The sequence below is a fragment of the Mytilus californianus genome, unplaced genomic scaffold (genome assembly GCF_021869535.1).
Source record: "Mytilus californianus isolate M0D057914Y unplaced genomic scaffold, xbMytCali1.0.p SCAF_3, whole genome shotgun sequence".
In the NCBI taxonomy this organism is placed as follows: domain Eukaryota; kingdom Metazoa; phylum Mollusca; class Bivalvia; order Mytilida; family Mytilidae; genus Mytilus; species Mytilus californianus.
In genome coordinates, this window is record NW_026262679.1 from 423,905 (window position 1) to 449,239 (window position 25,335).

The following is a 25,335-nucleotide window of genomic DNA, read 5'->3' on the forward strand; positions in this document are numbered from 1 at the left end:
GGGTAAACGTAAATGAAACTGCAATCCCACAACACAATTAGGTCAAAAAGACTTATGGATGTGAAACAGCAATCAAACAACACAGACACGCCAGGTTGTATGTATGCTGTCTTAAACGAGTTTTATAAAAGCGGCGGTATGTGGGATCTGCTGTAATTCACTGTCCTCTTTCATACCGGCTTTTAAGTCAGGAATATGACAGTTGTTTTCCATTCGTTTGATGTGTTTGAGCTTTTGATTTTGCCATTTGGTAAGGGACTTTCCGTTTTGAATTTTCCTTGGAGTTCGGTATTTTTGATATTTTACTTTTTTCTTTTAATTCGTCAATAGGGTCCATGAAATTCAGTCATTGGCCAATAGCTGCTGGTAAGAACTGGTTCCCGGATGACGGAACAGGTGGAACTAGCGATGGTAGCTACCCAGGAGGACTACCTGGTGGCGATGGTAGCTACCCAGGAGGACTTCCTGGTGGTGATGGTAGCTACCCAGGAGGACTACCCGGAGATGGTGGTGGAGGATGGTTTCCTGGAGCAACAACAACACCGGCTCCAATATGTGAGTTTGTATATTTAACGAGAAATCCGTTTATCTCTTGTTTCTCTTGATCTTATGCCTCTGCATCACTGACTTAAGAGAAAGAACAGCAATTCAAGCACTGTTGGTTTGGCAAGTGCGTGTATTACGTGTATGGATCTTCTGTCTTGAATCAATATACGATCATATGCCATATCTTTTTGTTTCCTTTCTTCGATACAGTCATTGTTATTTGAAAAAAAAATATTTGTAGACCTGACTGATGAAATATCTATTGCTGTTTACATGTTTAGGGCCAAACACAAGTCGTATGATACTTCTCCCTATGTTAGAAAAAAATCAATGTCGCGGAGAATGAAATACTTGTACCGTATCTGTTAGCATGGATAGATACCAAGTTACACAACCATATGTTTTATATATTATTTGATAGAGCGTTTTGCACAATTTTTCAGCATGCGAAGATGTAGGAGGATATTGTCTTTACGAGGCAAATTGTAATGCAGAACCAGGTCCCCAATACGTATGTGAAACAGAGGGTCTCGTCTGCTGTCTTCCACCTGTTTGTAAGTAGATCCAACAAGGCCTTAGTCTTTCAAATTCCATAACTACTTTACTTGACCAAAACGTTTGCAGTATCTTTGAAAAAGGGGAAATTCGCTTTGAAAAGTCAATGTCATCAAAAAAATGTATGAAATTTGTAAATCCTTACACTTATGTAATCTCTTATATTTTGTTTTACCCACGCCACTGGGTTATTGATTTAAGTTGTTTCATTATTTCTAAATTTACATGACTCAAGCAGATAAAAACCCCGAATAAATGGATTGTATCTTCCGATGGAAATACCAACTATCAAGTATGAGTAAATACATTATAATAATTAATTATTTTTTTAGTACCTGATTCAAAATGCGGAGTTACTAAAAATGTCAGTACAAGAATCGTCAATGGGTCGGAGGCTAAACGTAACCGATGGTCATGGCAAGCATCTCTCCAGACACAATCAGACTTTCATTTCTGCGGAGGATCACTGATCCATGAACAATGGGTTGTCACTGCTGCTCATTGTTTAGATGGGTACATACATGTATTCTATTACTATAAACTTTCATAACGGATAACAAGCTTTTTTTGTTGAAATTTACATTTGAGATTTTAGTATTCGAAATATATTAATTTATCTAACATTGATAAATGAAAAGAGACATTGTTACAATATATAGCATTTACAGTACTTCTTTCTAAATAAGATTTGCGTATTTTTTTCAAATTGATATTTACGTATTCCCGGGTTAATATTTATGAGAGGCACATTGATATGACAACTTATTGTATTTGTAGAAGTGAAATGAAAGTAGTCCTAGGTGAACATGACAGAGACTTTGCACATGGACCAGAAGTGACTGTTGGTGTTATAAAGCAAATCCTGGTAAGCTGATTCCTTGATTCAAAAGAGAAACCGTTAAGCGCTTCAGAAAATAAACACATTAAGTGACGATAATTGTAATTGTTTGATATAACGCACCAAATTAATTTTGACATATGACAAACTAACATCACAGGAACAGACATACATGTAATTGTAAAGTTCCGTTTTTTTTTCAGTTTAATTTTTGGATTAAATCATCTCTCTCGTTTCATTTGGCCTTCACACTAACATTAAGGGGTTCTGTTAGACAATTTTTTTCGGGAAAAAACTGAAAGAAATCGTACAAATATTTTCAGCATGAAGGTTACTCTGAAGGTGCACCTTACCCAAATGACATCGCATTGTTAAAGCTAGAAACTCCTGTGCAATTAACTGATGAAATCGGAACGGCTTGTATTCCTTCCGCTGGAGAGAGTTTTACTACTGAAGATAACTGCTGGATTTCAGGATGGGGAGATACAAAAGGTAAAACGCATGCAAAAGTGTGTTGTTAGTTAATTATAATTATGTATGTTCACAACAAAATGTCTTTTTACTGTGTGTGGCATATTGTACCAAATTTGTTGACTTGATTGAATACAAAAGTCAACCTCTAAAAGTCAGCACGGTAATGACAAACTCTTTCAAACTCCTCACAATGGCCATTTGCTTATGTTGTTTCATGCATATGCATCAGCGGAGAAATTGCAATCTTATTTTTGTAAGATTTCATTACATTTATCAATTGTGAATCTATTTCCATATTTTGAACATATTATGGATAATACTGAAGCACAAATGATCTTGTCGGGGCTAACAGTCAAACAAAATGTTCTCATTGTGAGCGCTTTTTACCGCGGAACGTGTGTTTGGAAATGTTTATGTCTGTCCACTCGCCCATCCGTTCGAGATTATAAAGCTCTCGAGCAAACATTACTGACTTACAGTTTGGAGAGTTCCGAGATCATTCTCGTTTCAATGTGAAGATTGTAAAAGTCGTATCTCTTGACATTTTTAAATGCATTCACACAGGCAAATTACGCAAATGGAATGATTTAAATTGATTTCCACTTAAAAAATTCGATCCCACTTTTCTATTTTAACCCCCTCAGCCTGTTCAGAATCTACATTTATAGGTGATATCACCCATAAGTAGCAACGTTCTAGCAGCGCCTGCATACGGAGTATATATCTCCCAGTTGATACGATAGTCCAGGGCTTGTATTTCCTATCATGAAAGAGGGTTGCTGCTCACAAGGAAGCTATTAAACCACGAGTTCCAAGTGGTGAAGTTGAAATCAACACTACGTAAATTTTACGGACGCCATCACAAGTTGGTTGATAGTTATGGAATATCCGTTTCACAGACGACAACGGATATGTTCAATTGTCGTAACTACAATCCCGTCCTCTGTTTACCAATGTGACTTACCGAATTAGACTTATCACTGGGTTTTTACTAACATGAGCAACACGACCGGTGCCACATGTGGAGCAGGATCTGCTTACCCTTCCGGAGCACCTGAGATCACCCCAAGTCTTTGGTGGGGTTTGTGTTGCTCAGTCTTTAGTTTTCTATGTTGTGTTTTATGTACTGTTGTTTGTCTGTTGGTCTTTTTTCTTTTTTTTGCCATGGCGTTGTCAGTTAATTTTCGACTTGTGAGTTTGAGTGTCTCTTTGGTATCTTTTGCCTCTCATTTTCCTGCAGACGACATTGTATTGATCCCAACACTTCATAGATTTCTGACGTTTTCACGTGAATTTTGTGTGTAATCGGACACGGAAAAACGGGCTGTCTAGGAACTAAAATTGTAGCTAACGAAGCAGGCTGTTTTCTGCATGCTCTTTGGTCGGGTTGTTGTCTTAAAACTTCCCTTGTTTCCATTATCTATTCTAAAAGCAATATCTCGAATGAGTTTGAAAACCAGTGTCAATCGATCAAATACCATTTTGAAATTTAAATAATTCTGTCACACCTACAATTTTCATCGGATTCGTATGAAATTATGCCAAAGGTTGAAATCATCATTGTCTTGCACAAGACCAACATTAGCACCGATTGATTTATACGGGAGTTATGTCGCTTGAAAATAATTGATATAGAAATTGTTTGTCAGGAATAAGTATCTTACACAGATCACCTGTGCAGGGTGTACGGAATATCATACACTGGAGTGTTCCAAGCTGTAGTGCACTGGTCATTTCTGCTGTATGTCAGACGATCGTTGGAAAAAGAGGAACTTATACTTGGCGAATTAAAGTAGGCCAAGTAATTTCACTTTGAGCACAGTTTTCAAAAACACCCATGAGTCGTCACACAAACGCCAATGCCACCAGAGTCAACGGATGCTCCCTGCTCTCCGAGTAGCCAGTCCTTTACCATATATTTCATATATACTCTAACAGATCATTTCATGCAAGGTCAATCCTCTCTGTTGGCACACACGTCCATGATCTTCTTTATTTTAACGAAGACCACCACTGTTATCTTTTAATTTGGTGTACTAAAAAGTAAGTGTAAGTTGCAAGTTGTAAGAAATAAGAAATATGCACAGGTTTAACGGCGGGAGACATTGGTTACTTCGCAGTAATCGTGTTTCGTCTGGAAATTTAAACTGAATGAATGGATACATCTGACACTGAAATTGTACTCTTATTTTTTGTTCATTAATTTTTTTGCTCTTTTTTTATGATCAGTTCAACCTATGCTTTTCAAATTTCAATATTTTGTAACTGATGACAAAAGGGAATTTCATTTCACACAATTTCATATAAACCCGGTTTTCTGTCAATTTGACATCTCATTAACTGTTAGTTTTTATTTGCAAAAATGCCCCTTTTAAAATCTTTTACATCTTCATTGGAGATGAGCCTTCATACGCCACTACATTGTTTTCTTTTAGAAGTATTTCCAAACCCAAAGGAAAAATTCTGGATGCAAAAAAGTAAAGTTGCTCTTCGCGTATTCAAACGCATTTTTGCCTTAAAATTGGTACCGTTAATGTTATTACTACCAGTGGGTCGATACCTCTGCTGGTGGACTATTAATCCCCGAGGGTATCACCAGCCAAGTACCCAGTACTTCTGTACTGGCATGAAAATACGGATATTGTTTGATTAGAATTTGCTGTTATAAAATTTTCGAAGTTATTTTAGATTAAGGAATACTAGTATATCTCCCTCATGCAAAGTTCTGATTCCTTGTCTGGATTTGGCTATACTTTAGGTCCTTTTTGTTTTGAACCGCTCTTCAATATTTGTATTATATTTTGGAAACGCAAAATATTGGCCTCGGGCACTACTGAAGAGACATTAATTGTCGAAATCCTGCATTAAAATGGTACCGTTTATGTTATTGTCTAAACTTTTTGTCAAGTGTTTTTGTAACCAAAACTAATGGCAGATGGCGTTATATTGCTGGTGGAGGTTTCCTCCCCGAGGGTTTCACCAACTCAGTAACGTATTCAGCGTTGACATGAATTATAATCGATTGTAATGGAAACACGGTATTATACTAGGCTGCCTTATATAAAGGCGTGCTTTTGAAGTATCTTCTTGGGTAGGTGTGTAAGTTGACTGTAGTAGTCTTTCCATGATTTATTATATAGTATCTGCTTGTAGACACCGGAGATGAGACCAAGCTTAATGAACTAAAGAAGACAATAACAGATAACCCTACATGTGCCAATAAATGGGGAGCGGAATATATTATTGATACACATATTTGTGTTGGAAATGGCGATAAAGGAGCATGTAATGTAAGCCACTAGTAAACAATTCGCTTGCATTCAATTATGATATGTTCAGTCTATGTTCAGTCTATGTTCAGACTGTTCGGTAGTTGTTATTAACCTATACACAACAGCGTCATACTGAATTGTCTGAAAAGCTACTGACTAGTACTGAATTGACTGCAAGCGACTTTTCTGAACACTACTGAAATTACCGCAGCGGACAAGTCTGAAAATTGAATGAAAGACTGTACACGACTGAATAAGTTATTGTTCAGACTTTTCAGGTGATGTTAAGATCAAAATGGCCGTTTAAGACTGAAATTCATTTACTATTGAATGAGTTTAAAATTATAAAAATAAGAGGTCTTTAAATCACTCTCAGTATGCTTTGACCTATAGTCGTGTAAGGTTCTACAGTGCAATTTGTACTAATAATACTATGTAGATTTTAGGAGGTATAGACATTTTCTAGTCAAGGTTGGAGGCATCTTAAATGGGAAAACTAGCTAATCATTTCTTTCAGTATTTAAAGATCATTTCAGTAACTATGAATATATAGGTTGTAACTCACAGAGATCATCAGTCTTTATCCTGTTTTGTTTGTGGCTTCATAATCATTCTTTCAACTTTCACCTAAAATCGATTAACTAGTAGGATGAAACTGACAAAGTATTCATTCCCTGGTTCTGTGACTACTTATATATTTGCAGGGTGATTCTGGAGGACCCTTATCTTGTCAGAAAGACAAATGGTACCTAGCAGGAGCTACCTCCTGGGGATACAATGGTTGTCAGACCGAAGGATATCCCAATGTCTACACCAGGGTGTCTGAATATCGAGACTGGATCTCACATAATATCAGAACTAATTTATAATAACTAAGCAGCAGATATGTTAACAGGAAAGGAAACCAACAAATGACTCTTCCAGGCTTTAGTTTTAATAAATTATACCACAGCATTTAAATATACAGAGTTTGACTTTTGTGTTTTGGTTTCACCCTAAATGTCTTTGTTTAAAGCACTCCTAAGTTGCAACCCTAGTGAAACATTAATATTGGACAAAGAAATATAAAATGTATTCTTTTTAAAGTATTTTTACAACAATAATAATGTAAACTTTTTAAAAAACAGCCGTTGTTATTGGCTTAGAACTAGCTGTCAGTAACTGTCAGTACTCTCAGATCTGTTCATGTCAAAAACAGCCGTTGTTATTGGCTTAGAACTAGCTGTCAGTAACTGTCAGTACTCTCAGATCTGTTCATGTCAAAAACAGCCGTTGTTATTGGCTGAGAACTAGCTGTCAGTAACTGTGAGTACTCTCAGATCTGTTCATGTCAAAAACAGCCGTTGTTATTGGCTTTGAACTAGCTGTCAGTAACTGTGAGTACTCTCAGATCTGTTCATGTCAAAAACAGCCGTTGTTATTAGCTTTGAACTAGCTGTCAGTAACTGTGAGTACTCTCAGATCTGTTCATGTCAAAAACAGCCGTTGTTATTGGCTGAGAACCAGCTGTCAGTAAGTGTGAGTACTCTCAGATCTGTTCATGTCAAAAACAGCCGTTGTTATTGGCTTTGAACTAGCTGTCAGTAACTGTGAGTACTCTCAGATCTGTTCATGTCAAAAACAGCCGTTGTTATTGGCTTTGAACTAGCTGTCAGTAACTGTGAGTTCTCTCAGATCTGTTCATGTCAAAAACAGCCGTTGTTATTGGCTTTGAACTAGCTGTCAGTAACTGTGAGTACTCTTAGATCTGTACTTAGTCTTTTTGTTGTTGGGATGTATAAGTACCCTGCCACGTCCACTTTGTGTTTTTGTTACATGTTTTTGTGCTTTGTATCTATCTGATGAGTTAAGCCCTTTTTAACTGATTTTTATAGTTTGTTCATATGTTGTACTGTAACACCACTGTCCCAAGTTAGGGGGAGGGTTGCGCGCCCGTTAACATGTCTAACCCTGCCACATTCTGTATGTGCCTGTCCCAAGTCAGGAACCTGTAATTCAGTGGTTGTTTTTTCGTTTCTGTATATCAGATTTGTTATTTGTTCATTTATTTGAACAGTTTGTTCTTGTGTTGTGTTGTTGCACCTCTTTCCCAGGTTAGAGGGAGGGTAGGGCGCCCGCCAAACATGTTTAACCCCGCCACATTCTGTATGTGCCTGTCCCAAGTCAGGAGCCTGTAATCCAGTGGTTGTCGTTTGTTGCTGTATATAATATTTGTTTTTTTTTTCATTTTTTTATACATCAATCAGGCCGTTAGTTTTTCTCGTTTGAATTGTTTTACATTTGTCATTCCGCGCCTTTTATAGCTGACTATGCGGTAAGGGTTTTTCTCATTGTTGAAGGTCATACAATGACCTATAGTCATAATTTCTGTGTAATTTGGTCTCTTGTGGAGAGTTGTCTCATTGGCAATCATACCACATCTTCTTATTTTTAAGTTAAACTATTGAGAAAAAAAAATGCATTGTCACAGTTTCCCAGAAAGTGGCCATTGAAATATCTTATTATTCCTATTTGACTTAGAGCATAAAAAAAGTTCCTGTATAGGACATTGCAGTAAATATTATAATACCTCCACCCTATAATGTAAGGGTAATATATAACTTTGGCATGTCTGTCAATAATCGTGGTTTCAGCATGATAAATCAAATACTTTATATACTTGGATATATTGTCACATATAATGAGAGGAAGTTCCCTAAAGATTTTAAGTTCATTAAAGGTCAAAGTTTTTAACAATATAGACTAAATTTGATGTACGATTTTAAATCTAGAATCTTATATGGGATTCGAAACAAACTTCCATATATGGTCACATATGAATGTAAGATCTCTATTCATTTCAGATCACTTTATCCAAGGTGGAGGTTATAGTTACTGAAATTACACTGAAATTAGTGCAGTAACCCCATACCCTTATTACTTTGGTGTGTTACTACTAATTACAAGACACATCTGCAAGTTAAACACAAAGAAACTTTCTCTAATGGTGCATAAGTTATAATTCATAAATAAGCACTTGCAGATTAAAAAATCAAGGCTACACCAACTGTCTCCCTGAAGTTCGTTTAAGGCAAGCTAAAAGTCAACCAGCATTTCCTTAAATGTGTAAACAGAACAAGAATAAATAGTATGTAATTTAATAATAAATATTCATAAAACATATTCACTAACTGTTGTTCCTAAAATACTGCCTGCCTGTTGACATTCAAGTAACATTTGCATAATTATGTTTTTTTGATGGCAGTTACCAATTCCAGTCTTGAAAAAGCAATTAATCATTTGATTTTTTAACACTAAAAAAGCTTTTAACCACAATATACATCATATGTCCAGCAAGCAGATTTTTTTTTCTAATTTTCAAGTAGAAATTAATTATGGAGTGTCTTGTTTGTTCATCATTTGATGTGAGAAAAGTATCTTATTTTGTTAAAACAACCATCACAATTTGATGTTGAGGCTACAAAGAACGAAAAAATTCAATTCATTTTTATAATGCCTTACTGTAAATTACAGGCAATATTTCAATTAAATTATTACAAAATGGTAAAAAATATAACAGGTACTTATTACGGAATAAATTTTTATGTACAAAACAAATCATTTTGCATACAGGTTCTATAGTTAAACATTTGTAGCTAGAGCTTGGGTGTTTTAATTAATTCATTACAAGTTCAACTACTAGCATATTTGAAGAGATAACAAAACAATGTATATCATATAAATAAACATTAAAATATTGTCAAATTCTATTCTTCTAATCAAAAGCTGAATAATTTACAACAAAACATCCTTAAGGTCATATACAATGTTTTCAAATGCTTTAGTTTGTATTGGGATAAAAACATTTTTATATATAAACACTTCAAAGTTTAAGTTAATCAATTTGCATTTGTAAAATCATTTCTGAACTACTTTGCATGTGCTGTTCAGTTCTTATATCCATCTTAAGAATGGAGAAAGAACAATTCATAAAGTAAGTCATAAAAATATCACCGTGATAATATAGATAATAATGTTCATAGAAAAAAAAAAAATCATTATTTAGTTGTATGACACATACACCAAAAATTGGAGCTTTGACTGTTTTCGCCATCTCTGGTTTGTTACTTTTTTCATCAAAAATTGAGTCTGTTCAAGTATGATATTTTTTATGTGAATAATTCATTTTTATCCTACCTTTTTATTGTTGAAAAGACAGATAATTTATTTTAACTTGCATCCTATCCCTTAATTTACAGAAATACTTATTATCACAAATTCCAAAGAAGAAAAAAACTATTCCTCTTGTAATATCATATTTTGTGTATATATCAAGCAATGCTAAACCTTGTTCATTTTAATATCATATCATGCTAAACCTCTCTGATAAATATCTTCTAAATAACATGTGTGAAAAACAAGGTATATGATATCTAAAACATTACTATACTACTCGTTGTTGGAATAATGCTATCATGGAATATATATTTTGATTTAAAGCTACTGGTTTTATAAACTTTAAATAGAAAAGCTTGAAAAAATGCTGTTTTCATTAATACTATTTCGGAATGATTATAAACGATTCCTTTTGTAATACTTATACTATATTTTAAATACCACACAATGCTTAACTTTGTGCATGAATATCACTTAATGCTAAACTCTGTGCATAAATATAACTTAATGCTTAGCTTTGTGCATATACATATAACTTAATGCTAAGCTTTGTGCATAAATATCACACCATGCTAAACCTTGCCAATAAATATGCTATCTCTGCATATAAAACTGCAATAGTAAATAAATTATAAAAATAAGATATATCTTAAAAGAAATACATGAGTCAGTTATCAGCTGAACAAATTTTCTTTGGTATCCATTAAGAAAAACATGATGACAATTACTGTTATATATATCTAATACTGGTTACTGTATATTAATGTATAAAGTTTCTGCACTACCAAAAACAAAACTTTGGTTCCTAGACACATTATATATATATTGCAGTTAACAATATTTCAGGTTTGTAATTCATAACTTCAAATTGTAACTAAAAAAAAACAATTTCCAATCTATGAGGCAGTAGTAGATTGTGATGCTTCATTACTAATAACTGGATAAATCTCATCACCTGGCACGCCCATCATGATCATCCAATGATTGACTTCTTTATCAGCACGATGAGAATCTAAGTAGGTGTTGCATGATATTTCATACTCTCGTGTTCCATATGGAGTTCTGCAATTAAATAATTTGTACAATGTAGCTCGTTTAACAATTTGTACTTTGATCTATTGCTCACTAATTATACCCTGCACATATCAAGAAGGTATGATTGGCAATCACATAGAAAATTTCATGTATATGAGTATGATGTTTTAAAATGATAAGTTTTTATATGAAGATTATAGGGTCTGAACTTGTGTCACACAGTATAACATAATCAGATGAAGTTTAGCTGGTGCCCTATCAAGAAAGTATGACTACATTTTGTAGTTACAGAGACAAATGTGTCAAAAATGTGTTACTGGCAGTTCTAAAATGACTTTTTTCTTTGGCTTGGTAAACAAAGCCATGTTCTTATTACAATAAAACATGGAGTACATATGCTTTGTCACAATTGAATATGCAATGTCAGCTGCATTTTGAAAGACACTGAATGTTAAATGTACATATCTGCAGTAGTTGTTTGCAATGAAATTCATTAAAATTGTTCAGAAAATTAAGTTTTATGTGTATTTGTGCACATCAAATTGTGCAACACTAGGTCCTCTTCAAACGAAAAAAGTTCAGAATTTTCCTCTGAAGAATTGAAATAATTCTTTCATGTCATGCACTATGATAATTTTAACACATTATAAGACTGACTAAATTATTTCCCTTGTTTATGTTATGATTAAAAAATAAATAAAATTGAAATACAAACCTCATTGAAAATTCCTCTTCAACAGCTAAATTCTGGTTTGTATATTTGTGGTTGAAAATTATTTTGGTGTTAGCCTGTAATGATAATAGCTATATATAAAAAAAGGGGTCAAGGACAGGTTAATTATTTCCTTTTTTAAATTAACCAGAAAACATGTTAAGCATTTCAAACTTTTCACTTCATATATTTTGTGACTCCAAACTTTCATCAAGTCTTGATTATTGTGTATATGTAGCAAACTATTCTTTCAATTTATCTGATTTCTCTCACCTTTTATTACATTTTGATATTCATTTCACTTAAAAAGAAAAAAATTCCTGTCAAATGCAGATGTACTTTAAAAAAGTTTATAAATAAAGATAAGCACAAAAACCTATCTTTCTTCAATACAATGTAATTTTGAAGTCTTGTTTAATTTCTTGATTGAAAAACCAATGATAACTCACAGGTACAGCAATTCCTTCATATTCTAACCGTAACTGTGGATTAAAGTGCAAGATTTGGAACTCTGTTAGAAAGGAAGGCTCTGATACAAATGTTACATCTTGGTGTCTGGATTTGGGAGCTGATTTGCCAGTTGTGGCTCTATCACTAGATACAAACAACTGAAATAAAGTAAAAAAAGTCTATTCAAACCAAATGTTCAGTGTAGAGGTGACTAGAAACTGTCCCATTCTAATAGATTGTTTTCTCGCAGTGGACCATATTTATAAACATATCTAGTTTTCATTTGAACTTTTGCTTTACATAAAACTGACAAAAAAAAATGCTAGTTCTATCATTGAATGAATTGAAAAATTAATTTACATTTCTGTAAAACGCTACATAGCACTTGCAATCATTCAAATGTACCCATATCAGAATAGGAGTTTCTTTATAGACTTGTATTGATACTATTAGCATTATTTAATTTGTGAATATTTTTAGTTAAATCATATTTTGTGTATAAAGTGTTGATGATTTGATGTTCAATGTTCAGTGGCAATTATTACATGCATATTAGGACAAGAACACATTGACCTTTAATGATTATGAACTCTGCTTTGTACTAGTCTGACATGCTGAGTCAGATTTTTAACATGCTAGTCTGGGATCAAAAGTGCTTCACCTATCAGAAATTCCCCTATTATATCATTAAAAATAAATTTTTAATGAAAATTTTGCTGAAGATATTTCTTGTCCAGATTGGAAGACATTTTTTCATTAAATACAGAAATGTCTGCAGTTTCTTTCAATGATTATGAAATACATTTATGATCTATATTTTAGGAAAATTCCTATTTGAGGACAAATGTGAATTGCTGTATGAAAAACTTGTATAGCTACATAATAAAAATAGTGAGTTTAACATTCAAAATTTCATTCAAATTGGACCTCAAATTAATTGTTGACAATGTTTTCAAAAAATTGTTTTTTATATGAAATAATAGGGGAATAGGGATAGGTGAAACGCTTTTGACCTAAGACTTTAGTTTAAAGGTAACAGTCTGCAAGTAGACATGTCATCCTATCTGGACAAAACATTCTGACTCAGAGCTGTCCAATCTTTGCTCTTATTCCTGAAAGCTGCATGCTTAGTGGAGGAGCAGCTAATACCAATATCCAAGTCTTGGTTTGACCGGTCAGGGATGGAATCCATCATTTCCTGCACTCGAGACAAGCACTCTAACATGAGACCAGTGAGGCAGTCTTTACATTGACAACATTTTGAACATAAAACAAATATGTACATTGTATCAACAAAAGATGTGATTGAATATAAGACATATTTTGAAAATACATGTTCTATTAACAGTCTATTATACTTACACTCCCTCCCTCATTATCTAATGTACACAAGAAAAACTTCTGTCCATATCTTAATGGCTGTCCACATGGTGTACCATCAGCACTGAAATATAACATGGGAGATAACTTAGGATTTTACCTTTTTTTATGAAATAGAAGAGAAACTTGACAGTGACTTAATCAACTAAGACATGTGAATTCTTTTTCATAACGATAAACTCATCATAGATACCAGGATGAAAATTTAGAATGCCAAACACTCGTTTCGTGATACTTTCATTGATATCCAAAAGCTTTACTTACAATATGTGTATGTAATATAAGTCTTACTGAAAAAAGTTTGCACTCAATATTCTTTACCATACTTTATAACCTGTACTGGTAGACACAATGACACAAGTGTTAATTCCTACCCAAATCTCTCAAGTCCATTCTTACCTTGTATACAATTATTAACTATAAACATGCTTCACTTAGTAACTTTCTATAATGTATTGCCTTCACTCTTCCACTTTTACTGAGGGTAAAGGGTAATTTGAATGCAAAATATCAACAATCTACTGGTACTTAAGATATTATATAAAAAAAAAAAAATCATAAGATCTGATGAATAATTTCTTAAATAACTGAACCAAGGACTATAATTTATAATACTAAATTATTTGCCAAATTTAATCAATTTTGAGCTGTACCTGGTAATAACAAATGTGTTTCTGAGATTTGCCCCCAATTCCTTTGATCCTGCAGTATTGCATGGTCCCTCTAATCTTTTGGCTTCTAGAATTCTCTGTATTGCGGGTGAAACTGCTAACTGGCAATCTGCCCTTGGTTCAACATGAGCAAAAAACTTAGTTTTATCGCGAGCACCTGGACAACGTAGATTTACTTTATCACCAAAGTGAACCAATCCATCCCTAGATATACTGAGTTCAAGCTGAAAGTAAAACATATGGGATGTTTCTACTAAGTTAAGTGCATATATACCAATTTTCATGGATGTAGGGGTATAAGTTAGCCACAAATTTAAAAGTTCAGGGAAGTTCACATTTTACAGCTTGTATGCAGAATTTGGGAAAATGTCCACAAAAATACAATTTTACCTCAATCCATGAAAATTGGTATCCCCACAAAAATAAATGAATCCACAGTACCTAAAGAGTTTCACATTTAACATTTTTGTTTAGAGACTGTTTTCAAATGGCATCTTTTTGTCCAAAATGGAAGTGGCCGCACTTGTGTTGAGTCTTAAAATATTTAAATATATGTTGTATTTGATGATAATACATAACATGTATAAAGGTTGAGAATGAACACGAATGCGGCTACTTACATTTTAGACAAAAACCAAATGAAAAGTGACGTTTTTATTGCATATTTGATTGATTTTTCATATTTAAGCTTGCATTTGAGCATCTTTAATGACCAAATCAGTTCAAATCTTTTAAATAAACCAAAACCAAATAAATCGACTATAGTAGACACAAGTGTTTAAAAAATGTCAAAAATCATTCATCAGATGTATGTCAAATTTTAGGCCAAATTAGCCTTCTCCTTTGGAAACATCTAATTTTACTGTGTAGCCTCGACTGCCTGACATGTAAAATCATGTGTGGCACACAAAATTCATGTCATTTTCTTAGCAAAAAACAAAATTCTGAGTTAATTTCAATGAGGCACACAAGGTTTTGACATAAATTATATAAAATTTGAAAATATAGTTAAACTCTGCAACTCAAAGGAATTCCAAAATTAATTAATTAAGTGATACCTTTTTTTATATCAAAAACAAAGTCATTTTCATTCAAATAGAAAATGTATATAACATAAATCAAATGATAATATCTAAAGTAGAAAGTTTGTATGTTTCAAATGATAAAAAATTATTTTTTAGTACATGTAGTTTTATATTTCATGAACCTTAGATATGGAAAAAAATTGTCCCTGACCTCTCTTTTTTTCAAGTATTTCACGCTATACTTACTCTGTCAAATAAAGTCTGTTGAAGTTTGGATCTTTTCTGGTATAGTAGTTCACCTTTTTCTCTCCTTTCTAGAAAATCTTTTAGTGTGTCCTACAAAATAATTAGGTTATTAAATGCTCGACTGTAAATTGAACTCACACAGAAAAATTGTGTTCATAGATTACTTTTGAATTCAGCTTTTTAAATAGAAAAAAAGTTTTATCTTCATTAAACAGCAACCATTAATTGGTAATACAAGTAATATGTAATATAATCCAAATGAATTACAAAATTGATGCAGGGCTGTAGACTCTGTGCAATGAACATTATTTCTTCAATTGCAGCTTTTTATTCAATATAATGTATCTATTATATAACAGGTACATGTAATGACAACTTTCAAATAAGTGCATTTTCCCACACATTTCCTACTTCAACTTGCTGCACAAATATGTTATTACATCACAGTCAGAACAAATTGTTCAATGACATCATTTATGCAGATTGACCTCAAGGTCAACTGTTGTAATTCATAAAAAAAAAAAAAACAAACTAGAGATTAGTCTATAAAGCTTATATTTGCAAATTATTAATTTTATATAGTTTCATAATGTGTTCCTGTACAGTCTTGAAAATGGAATTATCTTTCCAAATCCATAAGCGTGGATGTATCTGAGGGTTTTGAAAACTAAATTATCCATTACATCTTTAGGTATATGTGTTAGTTTAGGTCCAAAACCATTATGATAATAACTGTACAATAGGAAGTAATGTGTGTTATATATATCAACTACATGTAGATACAAATGTAAAATGTGCATGTATGTATATTTGTACATAAACACTGTCTGATATTCTGACTGAACCATACATTTTTGTAAATCAAACCCAGATCTTAATCTTGAAATGGTTAAGAGTTTGATATGGCATACCCCTTTCCTAGGAATCAAACACAATTACATCTAAAAAAATTATTTATAACCTTTCTAACTTTGGCCTTCTCTTACTTTAGGGTTATTGTAAACAGATTGGGGACAATCACCCAAATGGGTCACAATATAAACCCATTTGAGTTGTTATAGCCCAAATGGGATTTAAATTTTCAGTGAAAAAAATCTTAATTTGTGAATTTAATAAAAATATTAAAAAGTGCATTTGTTTATAGGTCAATAGATGTTAATGACTTTTCCAGAAAATGAGTAATTTGCTACATGTAGATTGATCCCTCTGAAAACAGCATCTTCCAAGGGATCAAACATATAAACAACCATGCAGGTATTAAGAAAAGTTGCTGACCCAAAGTTGTTACCTTTTATATATTCATTTGCACTTTGTAAAAAAAATTGCACAGTAAATTTATATTGTATTGTACATGTCTGTTATTCGGAGCTCCCCTTGACAGCTGTGAGAGTACAGTGGTATCCATGTACACTCACTAACAATATTATATACCAAACAGAGACTGTCCCCAACCTGGTAAACTTACCCTAAGTTAACCATAATTTGCATAAATCTAACACTCACCCATACCTAAAAGTGAGGCTAAATATAACCATAACACTAAAACTAACCTCAAACAAACCTTAACCTTACCATCCTAAACTTTAAGTACATGGACGTCTAAAGTGAAAAAGAAGGCCTTCTTCCCCTACCCGGCATACCCATACCTAACACTATAAACAAACATTTTAAAAACATATATGAAAATGATATTTTTTAAGTGCATGCTTGAAAAACTATTAAATGCAAATTGGATTTGAAAAATATTCTTACCTCTTCTAGCTGTATATCTTCATTCCAGTTGCCTACACGAACCGATGGGTTGTACGTTCTCACACTCATTGTAATGGTAATGATAAAAAATATACAACTACTTCACGATATATATTTTCGCGGCGATGGTCGGATGTTTACCTTGACAACAGACTAGAGCAGCAGAAAATATATTTGTTTACATTAAATAAAATTATGCATGACTCAGATTCCAGTATATTATTTTTTCTTATAAAACAAACGTTCGTATGTCACTATAAAGCTGATCATTATTTGAAAAAATAGAAAAATAAAAAAATTTCTTCATAATAATAAAAATCAATGTTTGATAGAAGCTTGGATAAATATTAGCTTTTCTAAAAGCTTGTAACTTATTGTTTAGGCGGCGAAAATTTAATATTGAATGTGAAATCATGATAAATATATATATTTTCACAACAAATTTTAAGATTTGATGTTTTCTAGTTCATTTATTATTATTCTTATATTTTGCTTAAGATGAACTTTCGTTTTGTTTCACCAGAGACATACATATATGTCCCTGGTTTCACTGTTATTATTTTACATTACTGTTCATTTTTATTGCTTAATATGCTTGTATGTATAATTAGCTTATGTTTAAGAGCCCACTTTTATGTGTGATTTCTTTTTTTTTTAGTTTCATGCATGTTTGTGTTTTTATGTTGTAGTAAATGTTTGTATATGTATTCGGTTAAAAGCTCAGGCTATGTCGTATCGTATCGTATCGTATCGTATCGTATCGGTATCGTATCCGTATCGTATCGTATCGTATCGTATTCGTATCGCATCGTATCGTATCGTATCGTATCGTACCTCGTATTGTATCGTATCGGATCGTTTCGTTTCTTCGTATCGTTGTATCGTATCGTTTTCTTCATACTGAATGTTAATGGTCTTTTTGTGCTTCGGGTGGGAAAAGGGGAGTGCCGGGTGTAATGTTCCTTTTTTGTCAAATACAAACCCTGTGGTCTATATAGGAAATTTTCTATGTGAGTTATCATTTTCAAACTCGTTCCGATATTTAACGTTTATACAAAAAAGTTGACTTCGTTGAACAAGTGATTATTTGTAGGAGACTGAGTAATAACGGGTCACATTGTATTATTTCATTTATATTATTGTGTATTATCTGGTACCTAATATGTCAGTTATCCTCTTCCTTTTTAATATCAGGTCAATATATTACTGTTACTACTGTTTGATATATGTTTTGTGTTTATCTTAAGAACCAGCATTTTCGAGTATTTTTTTTCAATAAAAGATATATATAAGTGGCAACAAAAAGCTCGACAAACAAATATTCCCGAAAGAACAACACTTCAATTGTAAGGGATATTTCTAGTAGTGCTAAAAATCGTTTGAAATATATTAATGATTTTTACAATGATCAAGGTTTAATAAGTTTAACCATTACAGGGTAGTGGCAAAACTTTTCTAACACAAACACACAAAAAGTAAAAAAAAAATCTGATGAAAATAAATCGTCCGATAAGAAACATTTACTTATTGGAACCAAATCTATAGCAAAATGACAAAAAAAGATGCAAGTTCCTATAATACAGTCTCCCCTACAAAAGAACAGGTTAAACCTCACATGAATAATCCCTTTTCTTGTGCTGATTTGGTATGCATTCCAAAAACGCGGTTTCATGATATACGATCAGCTTTGAGATAGTAAGCTTTTCAAATGCTGTTACTTTTGAAATTTATATTTTTTTAAACGCTATTACTTGTGCAGCTTTTCAGAATAGCTGTATTATTTTTTCTTTTTTTTTTGAAAAGCTATAACTTGTTCAGCATTTAAGAAAAAACGATTCCTCTGCAATTTCCATAATAGAATGTTTCTGGCATTGTAAAACAACTATATTAGTTAAAGAGATATCCGCTAATTGAATCTAAATATCTCGGGATAATACCACCATATTTTCCCCTAAAGTAGTCTGTTAAAATTGGTATTTTTTTATATGTCCAGAATTTTCCGTTGTTTCAAATAAAGAAATGATTGGCACGAATAAAGTTTTATCGTCTCCAGCAATACAGTGAAAATTTCACACAAGGTTTCATTGCATATATATATATATATAAGATAGAAAACTTCCTAGAGGTAAACAAGGCAATTTATCAACTGTTTTCTTGTTTACAAGTATCAGTATCTACAGATCACCGCGTGTTTCCAAAATAGTTTAGAGGAACACCAAATAAAAAATAATGGTGCGTTACAGCGCCCAAGATATATGTTTATGACTTAGCATTTTTTTCCATAATTTAACCGAATGTGACGTACTATGTTTTGTGTAACGCCTTGAAGCTAGACAACAAATGTCGTATCCTTGTGTACCGGGCCAGCCCTCAAAATAATACTGTGAATTACTGTGTCCTTGAGATAAGTTGCATGTGTTCAAACACGGAAGAGATAAATAAATTGAAGGAAAGGATTTTTTTGTCAAAATATTTTTGACAATTAAATATTTACTGATATGACGCAGGTGTTACCTAACCGCGTGAAAGATGACGAAGTACGAATAATACGAATTTTATTTTCAAAAAAATTATTGGCACTATTCTTTTTTTTCTGCAATCAAATAAACAAATTCCCCTGTATGTGTTTCACTCACAGGTTTAAAATATAAAAGTTGTCAAATCCCGCTGGATATTGAAGAATAGAGAATCTATATCATATACATTTTGTACTTCAAAAAACTTTTCACAATCTTGCATTTTTCCATTATAAAGGCGCTTTACATTGCTGGTAAGAAAGAAACTTGTGATGCTCGTGAACAATAGCGTATCGGTCAACAGTTGTATTTTCTAAATGATATATAGTATTCGGACATACATTTGGTTATATAACAACACTGGGTGTATACACAGGAGGTCTATAACAACACTGAGTGTATACACCGGAGGTCTATAACAACACTGAGTGCATACGCAGGAAGTTTATAACAACATTGAGTATATACACAGGAGGTCTATAACAACACTCAGTGTATACACAGGAGGTCTATAACAACAGAGTGTGCACACAGGAGGTCTATAACAACACTCAGTGTATACACAGGAGGTTTATAACAACACGCCCCTTTAAACTCCTACACAACCATGAAACCAATTAAAGTCGATAATATGGAAAGCCTCAGCTGTCATATATTAGAGATTTACAAAACGTTATGCTGAAGCTTAAAATGTAAAGTTAAGACAGCGTGATGTTGAATTGAGTCATCAAAATGCTAACTCTGAATTACAATATGCTAAGTTGAATTTGCGCAATGTTGACTTGCAATGACAAGTGCTTTAGTTGTGATAGTATAATGATAAGTCACGATGTTGTGATGATATGCCAAACACACGTAACGTTGGGTTTGAAGTACATGATGTGAAGTTGACGTTGCATGATGTTAGCTTGCAGATGGATACTGCTCAGTCATCCACTTCGATAGCTATGATAACATATAAAATGAATAGCTAAAATGTATGGTGCTGACTTGTTATTAATAAATGTTGAGCTGAGATAGTACGATGTTATATCATTGTGATATTACGATAGGTCTATCATGCAATCTGTTGATTTAAAACACCATGATGCACAGTTGAAAGTATATGATGTTAAGTTAAGATAACACGATGCTACACCACTATATTGAAACAAAAGGCTTACCATACAATTTGTTGACTTAAAACAACACGATGCAACGTGTTAAGCTAAGATGCTCACTTGAAACTACACGACGTACAGTTGAAATTTTGTAATGTTAAGCTACGATAGCACGATGTTATATCATTATAATGTCACAATAGGCTTATTATACAATTTGCTCATTTAAAACTATACAACGTACAGTTGAAAGTACGTGATGTTAAGCTAAGATGGCACGTTGTTATATCATTAGAATGTCACGATAGGCTTACCACACGATATGCTCATTTAAAACTACACAACGTACAGTTGAAAGTACGTGATGTTGAGCTATGATAGCAATATCTTATATCATAATAATATCACGATAAGCTTGCCATACAATATGCTCATTTAAAACTACACGACGTACAGTTGAAAGTACGTGTTGTTCAGCTAAGACAGCACGATGTTATATCATTATAATGTCAGGATAGACTTATTATACAATTTGCTCATTTAAAATTACACAACGTACAGTTGAAAGTACGTGATGTTAAGCTAAGATGGCACGTTGTTATATCATTAGAATGTCACGATAGGCTTACCACACGATATGCTCATTTAAAACTACATTATTTTCAGTTGAAACTAGGTGATGTTAAGCTAAGATTGCATGTTGTTATATCATTTGAATGTCACGATAGGCTTACCATACAATATGCTCATTTAAAACTACACAACGTACAGTTGAAAGTATGTGTTGTTGAGCTATGATAGCACGATGTTATATCATAATAATATCACGATAGGCTTGCCATACAATATGCTCATTCTAAACTACACGACGTACAGTTGAAAGTACGTGTTGTTGAGCTAAGATAGCACGATGTTATATCATTATGACGTCACGAGAGGCTTATCATACAATGTGTTGACTTGAAACTACACGATGTAAATTTGAAGTAGTTTGGTCTTGACTTAAACCAGTAAAATGTTAAGTTATAAAAACAGAACGTAAAGTCAAAATAAAGTAATGATAGGATGACATATACTTGTGCAGAATTGAAGATTTTTGGTGTTGACTTCGAATATAGTAAACTATTAGATCGTTTTATGTTAAATTGAAAGACAATAACGATGCGTAAAACATTACAGAATTATGTGAATTGAAACTGCAATTCTATGGAAAAGAATGAGGGACAAATCCCCAGGATTTTTTCTTCTTCATTTGCAAGTTGATGAAACGTTAATGAAATTTAACTCCGGAGGCAAAGTGATATACAAAGAAAGTTTTTCATAAATTCATAAAGCAAAACAAGTACCCATCGCTATATATTACACTTGAATACAGTTTTGCCGTATATTTTACATATTTTGTTTGGATTATTTTTATGATTAAAAACCAGACTTTTTTTTTATGAACAATATTTAAGAAAATATTTATCTATGTTGTGTGTTTATATATACAACATAATATTGTGCTTATAAGACTTATGACTGTGAGGGTAAAATTTTACTCATATAAAATCACATCTATGTAAGAGTTAGCGGAGAATTTGTAATTACCACTCCCGTTTTCCCCGAAATAAAACATAAGAATCTGGAGTCTTAATCTTAAAAAACAAAGATCAACTGATATGACAAATAATACGCTAAAGCGAAGGACTGAGAGGGTCAGAGCTATATGAGAATGTGACCCCCACCCCGGCCTTAGAGGTATCTGAAAATTTGAATTTTCTTTTCCACGAAATAAAACAAAAAGAATTGATAGGTGGAAGAATCCTACGACATGGGGCCAACCCAAACATAAAGTATGGTAGATTCTGTTGTATACTTTTCGCTCATACATGAAGTCTATGAAGTCTAAAGAAATTTGACCTAGAGCCTCCAGTCTAAATCGTCAACTTTCAAAAAAAAAAAATACATCATTTACAGCAGTGCCAACCATTTTTCCAGCACCAAGTAATATAGTGCCCAGGTTTATGTATATATCTACTCGGAGAATATTTTATTTTTTTTAGATTGGTAAAGTCATTAATGGACAATGACCCCTATAACTTATAATAAGAAGCCAATTAATGATTTCCGTCACTTATTTTCTTGTCCATAGTGATGTTCTTGGTTCTTTGCAGCTTCTCTCTATCTATATGTGTTTTCAAAGAAAAAAGAAAAAAATCAAAAATCTGAAAAAATTGTTAAAGTCTATGAATTATTTTGGTATTGCTTTGATTAATTTGTAGATATGTTTTTTTGATGTCAACAGTTTCTCTCTCTCTCTCTCTCTCTCTCTCTCTCTCTCTCTCTCTCTCTCTCTCTCTTATAGTTTTCATGAGTGTGGTCTAAATTAAAATCGGTAGATTTTTTTTTAATGATTTGCCAAAATGTAGTTTATTCTTTTTTAAAAAACATAATAAAAAGTTTGGGCCACAGAGCATTTTGCAAGCTACAGGTTATGCAATATTGTCAGATATTGTATAAACTATACATGGAAAACTCAATGTTAGAAAATAAAAATAAAAATTGGGATCACGAGACTCGTTTTCTGTCTACAAAACAAAATAGATAAAGTCCCTACACATTTCATCTTTAGAGACGAAATATGCCAAAGGGATTTCAAACTCATAAGTCGAAAACAAACTGACAATGACATGGCAAAAAATTAAAAAATTAAAAAATTAAAAAATATAATGTTATCCGAGTTATCTCCCCTATATGGAAAAGTTGAAAAACATATGCAAAAAACGTTCTGTATTCAAAAACAAATAATCGTTTTAATCAGATAAATCTCATAATTTTCTTCATCAAGATGAAAAGTACTACATATGAATAACATTCCTCTCTCAAAATGTGTATATTTTTTTAGATCTAGACCGATTGTGTTGAGCTATATGAGAATCTAAGGGAGATACCATGTGCTTTTTATGGGGGTGGGGGTGGGGGTGGGGGCTAGGATGAAAAACTTTGTCATGCCTTTTTTTTAGTTGTAATCTCTGTCCTGCCTTTTTATTTTTCACTCTATTCGGTCCTGCATATTTTTTTATTAGTTTATTCTGACTTTTTTTTTCATAAATTGTCATCCTGTCTTTTTTTTTGCCAAGTTGCTCATCCTGCCTTTTTTTTACTCAAAACTCCTGTCCTGCCTTTTTTTCAAATTTCATCCTAGCCCCCCAATAATAATCAAAAGGTAGCTCCCTAAGATGGCGGAAGACACCCGATCTACCCTTAGGGCAATATATCTAATGAGGAAGACATTTACAATTTCGGTCACGTCGAGTTACTTGTAGATCTCCTTTTGTTGAAAAGGGTTTCTGTTTTCATTTATCTATCTATTATACTGTTCAGGGGGAGGGGAGAATCGAAAAAAACAACAACACAAAAATGGAAAAAAGAAGGCGAAAGATACAAAAGGGATAGTAAAACTCTTAACCAAACTGACAATGTCATGACAAAAACTCATCAGCCAAAAAAAACGAGAGAAAAAAGATCAAAAGCCAAACAACAGTATATTAAGCGCAACATATAGAAAACCAAAAACTGAGCAACACGAAACCCTCAAAAAAGGGGTGATCTCAGGTGCTCCAGAAGGGTAAGCAGATCCTGTTTCATATGTGGCACCCGTCACTTGGCGATTTTGCAAATAAAGAAGGAATGTGTTATAACTTTCGAGGAACTCCCAAAAGACATGAATTACAGGGTGTCAAATCGATGAACGTGTTTCAAATAGGCTCCTTTTCATAAAAAAGAATTGATGAAAATATATTTGTAATTAGTGTACAGTGGCAAATATTACATGCATATAAGGACGCGAATTTGTAAGTGTGATATGAATATGAATAAATCTTGGTTCTGTTCAAGATATATTTTGCTTGCTTAGTCAAATTTTTAACAAACTAGTTGACAAACCGTCTCTGACAATCTATGGAAATCCAAATAGCATCGGTTTTGATTAAGTCCAGATTTTTTGGTTTTATTTCGGGGAAAAAGGGTGCGTTTTAGGACAGTGGCAAATATCACATGCATATCAGGACGAGAACATGTAAGTGTGATATGAATATCAATAAACACTGCTTTGTTGCAAGACATACTTTACTTCCCCAGCCGAATTTTCAACGAACTAGTCGACAAACTGTCTCTGACATTCTATGGAAATCGTAATTCGCATCGCTTTTGATTAAGGTTCTTTTGTTTTATTTCGTGGAAAAGAAAATTCAAATTTTCAGATACCTCTAACAAGACCGGGGGGGAGGGGGGCACATTCTGATATAGCTCTGACCCTCTCAGTCCTACGCTAAGCGTATTATTTGTCATATCAGTTGATCTTTGTTTTCTAAGATTAAGACTCCAGATTCTTATGTTCTATTTCGTGGAAAACGGGAGTGGTAAATACAAATTCTCCGCTAACTCTTACATAGATGTGATTTTATATGAGTAAAATTTGACCCTCACAGTCATAAGTCTTATAAGCACAATATTATGTTGTATATATTAACACACAACATAGATAAGTATTTTCTTAAATATTGTTCATAAAAAAAGAATAGTTTTTAATCATAAAAAATAATCCAAACAAAACATGTAAAATAT

At 32.9% G+C, this 25,335-nt stretch overlaps 2 protein-coding genes across 2 annotated transcripts; one reads left to right on the plus strand and one right to left on the minus strand.

Moving 5' to 3' along the window:
* Nucleotides 1-335: 335 nt before the first annotated feature.
* LOC127733338 (chymotrypsinogen B-like) lies at nt 336-9,283 on the plus strand. The gene is made up of 7 exons (XM_052242707.1): nt 336-555; nt 990-1,100; nt 1,434-1,614; nt 1,879-1,966; nt 2,263-2,431; nt 5,567-5,703; nt 6,390-9,283. Exons 1-7 carry the CDS (start codon nt 336-338, stop codon nt 6,552-6,554), a joined length of 1,071 nt encoding a protein of 356 aa, XP_052098667.1. The 3' UTR covers nt 6,555-9,283.
* Nucleotides 8,807-17,280, minus strand: LOC127733791 (cilia- and flagella-associated protein 161-like). Its single transcript, XM_052243110.1, has 7 exons — nt 17,112-17,280; nt 15,360-15,449; nt 14,071-14,312; nt 13,400-13,481; nt 12,037-12,195; nt 11,591-11,664; nt 8,807-10,902 (listed from the first exon to the last, which is right to left on the minus strand). The coding sequence occupies exons 1-7, from the start codon at nt 17,178-17,180 to the stop codon at nt 10,737-10,739; spliced, it is 882 nt and encodes a 293-aa protein (XP_052099070.1). The 5' UTR covers nt 17,181-17,280; the 3' UTR covers nt 8,807-10,736.
* Between the last annotated feature and the right edge of the window lie 8,055 nt (nt 17,281-25,335).